General features: G+C 28.7%; 1 protein-coding gene across 1 annotated transcript in view; it reads right to left on the bottom strand.

Moving 5' to 3' along the window:
* Positions 1 to 2,702: 2,702 nt before the first annotated feature.
* Positions 2,703 to 10,508, bottom strand: part of LOC129942671 (lachesin) — a 182,361-nt gene continuing 174,555 nt past the window's right edge. The window contains exons 9-10 of the mRNA XM_056051711.1: positions 3,207 to 3,344; positions 2,703 to 3,104 (exon numbers count right to left, since the gene is read on the bottom strand). Coding sequence (XP_055907686.1) covers positions 2,881 to 3,104; positions 3,207 to 3,344 — 362 coding nt within the window. The 3' untranslated portion in view covers positions 2,703 to 2,880. The remainder of the gene's footprint in view (positions 3,105 to 3,206; positions 3,345 to 10,508) is intronic.

Below are 10,508 nucleotides of genomic sequence, written 5' to 3'. Positions count from 1 at the left end.
TTTTCACAAAAATGATTAACCAAAAGATTCTTATTAAATTAAGACAGAATTTAAAAATTTTATAAGTACAAAATTACTTTAAAAGAATGCTATCACGATGTTCAAAAAAAACATTAATTGAATGTTTTTGTTTAGTTTAATTGCATTTAAATTTTTGATACATGAGCAAGTTCGTGTGAACCAATCGTGCATTTTATTTCTATCGATAATAATTTGCTTGTTGAAACGTTGCAATCACTATAAAGTTGTGTTTGGAAATGTTAAGTAAATAACTAAATCATTTAAACACACATAGTGCTACCACTTATCACAAATCAAAGGCTGTAACAAAATGTAGCAAAAGGACGTTCACCGGGTCAGCTAGTATCGAAAAAAGAGCCTTTGAAGCGACTGATAACTTTCCATCCCGTCTGTCTAATTGTCTTGCTTAAAAGTTTGTAGGTTTTCGTGTTGGGTTAAAAAAGTCGTCAGTGGAATTATTCTCACAAATTTTAAAATTACCAACAATATTTTATAAAACAAAACTACTAAATATCGAAAACAATATTTTCTGTGAAATAAAAAGTTTGAAGACAATATTTTTAATTTTTGAAAAGTCTTAGTATTGTTTCTTTTGTATGTTTTTATTTGTTAGAAGAAAACTGTCAATTTGGTTTTTCTCAAAATTTTAACAGATCATTTTTCGTTGCACAAAAAAATGTTCGAGGTGACAAAAAAAACCACTCACTCGATTCTCTCGAGAGTCCTTCCTGCGTTATTATCTGTTAAACAAAATTTATTTGAAGTAGATATCTCTACTGGTTCTTAAGCTTGGCCGACGAAAAAACCGTCATGAACGTACAAATATTTTTAAAAATCTTTTATTTCGACTTTAGGGACCTTGAAATGTCGAGAAATGTCAAAATTTTCAATTCGACAAATCGAACCTATAACTCCCTACGTGAAGTTAATAAATGGTTTGTATAATTAAAGTATGTACATATAGACTTTTGACTTACTTAAATGGTTTGTATAATTAAAGTATGTATAGACTTTTGACTTACTTTTTTGGAAAAAGGTATTTACTTATGATTAATTTTCTTCTAGACTTTTTTTCAATATTATTTGAGCTGGATACTAAAATATTACAACCACTTTAGACAATATTGATACCCATTAAAACTTAAATTACTTTAAGGGCTGACTTTTTAAATTTCGAGAACTTCGTCTTGCCCTTGTCGTCAAAATTCTATATTAAATGTTATGTCTAACGAACCTTAATGGTAACCGATTCGAAACGATTTTCAGACTACGATTTTAAAAGACACTTCCAAAAGTTAAAAAAAAAACACACTTTTTGGTTTACTTCTTTTTTAATAAATTTATTTGACCACTTTCTTTGTCGTTCACGTAAATAATTATTATTACATTTTTCTGCCTTTAATCAACCTGTTTATCTATACATTTTTATAATTTTTTTTGTTTAAATTTACTTTATACAATGTTTTTTGTTTTGTTTTTTGGTTGTTGTTTGTTTATATTTTAACTTTACATTTTAGTTTTTACTTAATTTTAAGTCACTATTTAACAACTAGTCTTGCGATGTATATAATTGTATTTTAATTTTGTATGCTTGTGTTTGAGTGTTTCTTTTCTTCATATTTGTAGGTGTTTAAAAGTGAGTATACTGTTAAAAATATGTTTATATGTATTGTTTTTTTGTTATTTTCGTATAGTATTTTTTTTAGTTTTCAATGTTTTTCAGTATGTTTTATATTCTTTCAATATTTTTAGTATTTTTAAATTAAAGTGTGCGTTTGATTTGATTTAATTAAATTAATAAGATTTCTCTTAAGATCCTGCTGAAAAATAAAAATTATTTATTTTATTTTGTAATTTTTCTATTTTCAATATTAATCGTTGTGTTTGTCTGTTTTTCTTCTTTTTTGGATGATTTAGTTTTCATTTATTTATATTTTTGAAATAGTGCGAGTATTTTGTATACAGGTTTTATTTAGTTTAAAAAAAAAACATTTTAAATTAATTTGTTTGTTTTTCTTATCAAGCTTTTTATATAAATACAGTTTTATATTATATTTAAATATTAATACGTTAATTTAGCTTTGCAAATACAACTTTCTGAGGTGAGTTTTTTCTTATTTATTTTTATTTTAAATATTTTCAAAGATCGGGATACAAATTTATGGGCTTTGTTGATTTATGTTTATAAATTGACCAATCATCCCTTAATATATTAGGTCTTCCTTGAAAATATAAAATTAAATAAATAAATTTTAAAATAAATGCACTTAATTAACAAACAAACAAAATAATATGTGTTTTTATTTATAGTATTTTTGTTTTTGTTTGATTTATTTACATAACATTTTGCAACATTGGTATAAAATATTCTACAGTATTTTTTTGTTTTTATGTTTTTTAATATTTTATATTTTTTGTATTTTAAATATAATACATTATGCTTTATGTATAATAATATGTAATTTTGTTTATATATGTATATTTTTAAGATTTTTGTTTTTGCTTATGTGTGTACTTCTTCTTCTTAGGCATTTTTAATAATTTTATTAATTCTATTTAATACTTAACAATTCGCTTTTCTATGTAATAATATTTCATATTATTTCAATTGTTATTCATATTCATGTTTATTATTAATAAACACATTTTTTTCAAATGAAACAAAAATATTTTCAGGCTTCCATGTGTTTTTTTCTTTCTTATTTATTTATTTATTTATGTTTTATATAAATATATATATTTTGTATTACATCTTCATTTGTAAGTAATTTTTCTTTTTTTATTCTTAATTTTATTTTAAACGTTGATTTGATTATATTTTCTTATCTGTTTTAATTTTAATCTTCATCTAATTGAAGGTTAGTTAAGTGTATAAGAACAAAATCTTCTAATAAATATTAACTGTACTAAAACTAATATGATGGTATGTAAATAATTTCCTAAACACTTAGCTTGAGCCGAAATTAAAGACGTCGTCGCCGAACTTTTATCTTTTGACCAATCATATCCTTTGGGACTATCACCAGTAAGTTTTTGTTCAGATTTGTCAATTTCATTTAGATTTGATTGGTATTTTGAACCACCTGTTAGTTTTTTTAAAGAAGTATTTTAAATTAGTTTGATTTTAAAATTAATGTTCGAAAGAGCGATTTTAAGGTTTAAGGGTTATTGGTCGGTATACTTACTTTTATCTAATGCAACAATTGAGTTCGTTGGAATATCACCATAAATTGGAGTATTGAAACCAAATTTAGGAGTTGTCGTTGTTGTACGATGTGGAGTTGTTGTTGTTGGTGGTGGTATTGTTGTAGGAGGTGTTGAAGCTGAAAAAAGAAGGAGTTTTATAGGTTTTGATAAACTTATTCTTTTGAATTTGATCAAAATAGTATTATTCTTTAGATTCTCGTTTTGTTTTTCAGTTTCTGTAGTTTTTAGAGTTTAAATGAATAAGAAATTAAATTTAAAAAAAAACATATGTTTTTTATCAAATTTAAACAGCCAACTAACAATTTCAGAGCTAAAGCTTAATTCTGGTATCAATGGTAAAAATATTGTGCACAAGTTTTCCTTAGCTCTGATTAAGTATGCTCTTTGGCCCTCAAAAGTGTCTTTCATTTCGATTATACTAAAATCTTTAAAGAAGCAAATGTCAACAATTATAGAAATGTCATTTCATAGAATTTATTATTGGAGTAAGAATCGCAAAATCAAAAACATCAAATGTCTAAAGTACTGAAAAAGCCATAACGCGATACAGAATTTCCATTCCGTCTAATTTCCGAATTTCTAGCTAAAAATTACCTTTGTTGATGGTATCCATCATTAACTCTCCAAAAAGTTAAAAAACGAATTAGTTTTTACCAAAATTTCTGTCTCGTGTATGGGAAAAAAAAGTTTTCCAAAGTATTAAAAACACCAATTTTGTAAAAATGACAGTTTAATTTTACCAAATGGTGATAACATTATTTTTTTTAAGACAAGGTGATATTGAAGCAAATATCTTTTATCAATTTTAAGTATTATGTATTTTTACTCGCGACATGTATTAAACATATATGGCAAGCTTAGCATTCGTACGAATTTCGAACTTGAGTTTTTAATCATTCATGACATTGCAATAGTAAAGAAGTCGAAAAAAGTGGGTCTCGCTATTCCGTCTGTCTGTCCCTACCCCTACAGCCTAAGTCGATAAATTTCAAACTTAGAAGTTTAAGTCTTAAGTTGATTTTAACGAATTGTTTTTTTCAATATTTTTTTAAAGATAAAAAATAACAATAGTCCCCAAACAAATGGTTATTCGATTTTACTCAAAAAATGAATCGATAGATGTTTATTATTGTTCACTATTTTTTTTCCTAACTTACCTCCTATAGAACCATTATTTTTTTGGAATTTTCCAATTTGGTGCCCAAAATTGTCGTTAAATAAACTAATTTAAATAATTATAGCAATGTCATTTCATAGAATTCAAAAAAATCAAATGGGGTGGCGCAACAGTCCGTTGTGAACCAGGGCCTAGTGACTTACAACTCTCAACCATTCCTGTGTGCGAGTACTGTTGTCAGGAATGGAAAGGACCTACAATTTAAGGCCGAATCCGAACGGCTAGTTTGAGAAAGCACTTTTTCATGACAAGAATTACTCTTGAAGGATTTGTCAAAACCAATCTTAAAGCTAGACAAAAATTCATAAAACTAGCCTAATAATCCATAACTAACTTAATGGTCCCATACGGACAACGTTCTAACCATCATGCCACGGGTACTACATTTCATAGAATTATTGGAGTAAAAAACGCAAGATCAAAAAAGAACCTGAAATCAAAAACATCAAAAGCCAAAAGTACTGAAAAACCAATAATTCGAGTTGATATTTCGGAAATAAATTTGACCTTAAAATAACATTTCAAAATTATTAAATGGATGTCAGAAAATAATAACGTGATAAACTGCCAAATTTTGTTAAAAGCCTTGATGAATAAAACGGTCTCTTTAAACACGAAAAAGTACTTGCTTAAAAGTTTGTCTATATGTACTAGTATCGATTTTACCAAATTTGCGTACTATTTTTTATAGATTTTATTTTTTATGAAAAAACGGACTGTTGGATTTTTATATAAAAATCACTTCGAAAACAATATTTTCTGTAAAATAAAATAAGTTTGAAGCCAATATTTTTAATTTTTGAAATGCTATTTGAGTCGAAAGTAAATTTTTACAAAGTTTTAGTATTGTTTATTTTAGAGTTTTATTTTTTGTAAAAAACCGTCAATCCGATTTTCTTCAAAATTCTATCGAATGTTGAAAACAATATTTTCTATAAGATAAAATTAGTTTGAAGCCAATATTTTATAGTTTTGAAAAGATATTTGAGTCGAAAATCAATTTTTACCAACTTTTGTTAAATTTTTTTAGGTTATTAATTTTTTGTACAAAAACTATCAATTCGATTTTTTTCAAAATTTTTCTAAATGTTAACAACAATATTTTTTGACAGATAAAAGTAGTTAAAAGCCAATATCTACAATTTTTGAAAAGATATTTGAGTCGAAAATCAATTTTTACCAACTTTTATAAATTTTTTTTAAGGTTTTTATTTTTTGTAAAAAAACTGTCAATTCGATTTTTCTCAACATCTTTCAGAATGCTTAAAACAACATTTCTTATAAGATAAAATAAGTTTGAAGTCTAACTTTCAAGTTTTTGAAAAGATATTTGAATCCATATTCAATTTTTACCAACTTTTGTTAAATTTTGTTCGGTTTTTAATTTTTTATAAAAAAAAACTGTCAATTCGATTTTGTTCAAAATTTTACTGAATATTGACAACAATATTTTTTGAAAGATAAAAGTAAATTAAAGCCAATATCTCAAAGTTTTGAAAAGATATTTGAGTCGAAAATCAATTTTTACTAACTTTTATTAATTTTTTTTTAATTTTTATTTTTTGTAAAAAACTGTCAATTCGATTATTCTCAAATTTTTACTGAATGTTGAAAACAATATTTCTTATAAGATGAAATAAGCTTGAAGCTTAAATTTCAAGTTTTTGAAAAGATATTTGAATCGATATTTAATTTTTACGAATTTTGAGCAATGTTTTTTTTAGATTTTTATTTTTTATAAAAAAAACTGTCAATTCGATTTTTCTCAAAATTTTATCAGATTTCAAAAACATTATTTTCCATTGCCCAAAATTGTTTTGGAGATGAAATCATATTTCAGTCGTAAAATTTTGGAGGTGACAATTTTTTTTTCAGTTTTTTTTTGTATTTAGAAAAAAATCTATCTAACGGTTTTGGAGGTGACAATTTTTTTTTCAGTTTTTTTTTGTATTTAGAAAAAAACCGTTAGATAGATTTTTTTCAAAAAATATACTTCTTTGAGATCACGTTACAGTTTATTATATAAAATTTAATTGAAGTCTCTAGCGTTTTTGGTTCGTAAGATATTTAGGGTTAACCAAAATTTTCACCTTTTTTTTAAACTGCTATAGTAAAAAAACCACCCACGCAATTTTCTTGAGAGCCCTCTCTGCATCTTTCTGCCTTATTACCTGTATAACAAAATTTATTTGAAGTCGATATCTCTTCTGGTTCTTGAGCTATGAACGACGAAAAAAACGTCGCGAACGTACGGACGTACGGACGTACGAACGTACGTACACACGCACGCACAGACATTTTTCTAAAAATCTTTTATTTTGACTCTAGGGACTTTGAAACGTCGAGAAATTTCAAAATTTTCAATTTGACAAATCGGACCCATTAAAATAACTTCCTATGGGAAGTTAAAAATATATTATTTCTTAAGTCAGCTTTTAAAGGTGATGTCCATTAAACTTTTCTTGTAAACTGTCAAATTTTAAATGAACTTCTAACATCCCAGAAAAGTCACTAAAGTTGTCTAAAATAGGATCAAAATGTGCCAATTTGATGATTGATTTTAAAAGGAAATTGAAATAATTTGAAATGTTGTATAGCTTATTCAAGCAGAAGCCAATTTATAATGACTTTAGTGACTAAATTGATAATGAATTACCTAATACACACAGACACAAAAAAATACAACTCAATCTTTGACAGTTTAAACCCTTTTATTTCAATTCCATTAAAATAACATGGAAAAAATCTGTATCCTTTTTATAAGATTTAAAACAACCTATAAAATGAACAAAACACCATCACACCACGACCGCCGACCGACCAACCCGACCTTCCCGGAACGCCCCATTTAGTTTTTGAAACAGTCTAAAAATAAAAACTTTCCTTTTGGAGAAAGGAATCAATTTATTACTACTTTATATAAAAAGAGGTTCTTTGGTTGGTTGGTTGAATGAACCATCAAACAAAACAAAAGTTATAAACTTTTATTTTCATCATCATATACAAAGCTTCTACTTATAATGTCCGACTTGTCATTTGACTTTATTAGGCTATGTCGGCGGCGGGCTGCACGGCGATGTTGAGAGGCAAATTGACTCACGCTATTTTATGAAATATACTCCTTTGTTATTGTTTTCCTAGAGTGAAGCTATAGAAGCCAAATAGGTTCATAAAGAATTCTGCCAGGAAAATAAGAAGAAAGTTTCAAAGAGCAAAATATGTCTGCACAGGACGATGACAGGAGTAGTCTTAACTCGAAAGGTCTATTCACTGTCCATATTTCTATTTACAGAAATTACTTAATTGTGGCATAGTTGACAGATCATAATTCATATTTTATCGACTGTCCTTATTATGTTGTGTGTGTGTGTTTGTGTTTTGACAGAAGGTAGATGACTATTTTTGTCCATCACACCTATTTATAGCCCTATATTTTATTGCTTCCATTCAAATGGCATAATAATTTGAATCTATAACACCCTACTTAACTCTACAAAACAAAATAAGAAAAATGAAAACGAAAACGATGATTTCCTGCCATTTATCATTGCGACAAATCTCCCTAAATAAATCATCATCTTTATCGTTGTGTAATATAATTTACATGGCAGACGACTTTTTCATTGAGTGAATAAAAACTTTTCACAACCCCCTCATCTCCCTCGCTCCACTCGAAAAACCTACCATCAGGATCCCATTTGACAAGCAAATCATAATTTTACAGTCCATCAAATCGATTGTTAATTTTCATGGATTTCCATTGACAAATTCAAAGTTAAATAAAAGAAAATCATCGAAAATCACATTAAAGGACATTGAAAGCCATTAAAGAAGGACGAACCAAACAAGAGGACTCACTATATGTAGAGAGACAGCACAACAACAACAAAAAAGAATTCGACTTCCTCGTCGTTTATATTTCTAAATAAACCCGAAAATAAACTTCGGTTAAAAAGTGTCGAAATCCCTGCAAATAGATAAATCTTTCTCACACTCTAGCGCCTCATACCGCAGGATCAAACCTTCTTTCGATCCCGCTCCCGCTCCCGCTCCCAACGCCATTCTTACCACCACCGCTTCACAGTCGACACGATGAGGTTGGAGGAGCTGACTTATACAACAAGCAAGGCTCCTCCTTAGCTATTTTGTTGTATATCACAAGGATATTCCAAAAACCACCACCGAACACAGAACACCGAACACCGACCACCACCCCTAACAGTAGCAGTATAAAAGATAGATAGAGTTTATAGTGGTAAGCTGGAGGCAGTAGCGTGCTGTCAATTGTGGTAAAGTGCTACAGAAAACACCTCGACTCTCGGTTTGGTTTGGTTTGGTTATGGTCGGCAGTCGCAGGACTCGGGAAAGGACCATAGCATGACTGGAGCATATACATCTACATCTCTATCTATATCGAGTGAAAAAGGCAGGAAGGGATGAGAGTATTAAAGCGACAACGGAACGGACAGAAGTATGGTGATAAAGTGAGGAGTCTCTGGCTGATAGGAACTGACAATTTTAGTGGCTCCCTCTATATTAGTGTGTATCCGAGTGTGCAATGAAAGTTCAATGAGTTCCTTTGTCGATATTTATCTCTGCCCTCAATAGAGTCTTTTACCATTTGAGACTTATTTTCTTTTTTATTTTTGATTTTATAGACGATTTCGAATCTTTGGTTTGGTTCGTGATTCTTGTTCTTCATTGTCATCCTATATTGCCTTGCCGCGTCGCGTTGTCCTTGTCGTCGTTTTAGTCTTTAGTCGTTGTCAGTGGGGCTTTGAGGCTGCGACTGTGGCGGCATCTGTGTCGGCTTTTCTTTCACTCTCTCTCACTCACTCTGTCGGTGGATTATATTGACGACAATTTGTGGTAATTTATGGCCTTTTTGTGGCCTAAGCGACAATTTTAACTTTCCAAAATATAAGTAAAAAAAAAGAAAGAAAGAAGGTGTCAAGGCGGGCCAGACGAGGCGAGTGAATTACTTTATTTTATTTATTTTTTCTTTTTGTTCCGACAGAAAAATATATCTTTATAACCTTTTTTTTCTTTATCAAAGTGTATAGCTAGCTTTCAAGGAAATGTTTTTCATGTTTAAGGGAGTGTTTGTGAGTGTGTTAAAGATAGAATATCTCTATTTATAGACCAACAGCTACAGCAATGTATAGGTACCTATAGAAGGTAGTTATATTTATTACAAAAGATGTACTTTTTTTTTGGAGGTATATTTCTTTTCTTTATACTATTTGTACGAGTCCTTTTATACGATTGGTCATCATGATGTAATGAGAATATTTATTTGTTCTTTGTTGTATGTGAGGCAATTTGTTGCAAGAGTGTTTAATGTTTTAAGGTTATAAGAGCGGTTGAAAAAGTGGTAATTTTTAATTTGAGATTTTAGTTTTTTTTTGTTATACACTTTTTAATTATAGGAAGGTATTTGGCATTTGTGATATGAAAGCGAAAAAGTTAATAACGTCTTTAAGAAAGTTTAAGGGACACCTTAAAGTAATCAAAGTAGCATTGAGAAATTAACTTTTCTTGAAAATAGTTGTCTTTTCCTTGTTTAAAACAGATCGACTTAAAATTTACAACAGCAGATGTAATAGTCTTTTCAAAATGACAAACAATGAATCAAACATAGGAATAATTGGCAGTAAATATAATTTAAGTCGTAATATCAGAAGTTTAAGTGGATCCTTTAAAAAATATTCATATGGTTTCTTAATTTAATCAACACTTATTGAGTCTTCATGGGGAATTGTGTTCTATTGTTTTTTTTTTTATAATAAGAGTACACTCAAGGGAATATTACTATACCCTTATTATTCAGAGACACAGTGTAAGCACTTTTAAAAGGATAGAGGGTTTGAAAGGAGATGTCGGTGTTAATTGTTTTTGAATTCCTGAATATTGCAATAGTGCAATGACTTGGAAAAACAGAGTGTGGTAAGGCATTCCACATTCGCATAGTACGGCTAAAGAACGAATCTCTGTATTTAACAGTACGGCAGAAGTTGAACCCGAGGGTATACTGATGAGCATTCCTAGATGTATGTTTACTGATACAAGATCTATATGACTATGCAGTCTACTTGAAACGTCT

Source organism: Eupeodes corollae, chromosome 1 (genome assembly GCF_945859685.1).
Source record: "Eupeodes corollae chromosome 1, idEupCoro1.1, whole genome shotgun sequence".
Lineage (NCBI taxonomy): Eukaryota > Metazoa > Arthropoda > Insecta > Diptera > Syrphidae > Eupeodes > Eupeodes corollae.
This window is presented reverse-complemented; position numbering and strand designations above follow the sequence as displayed.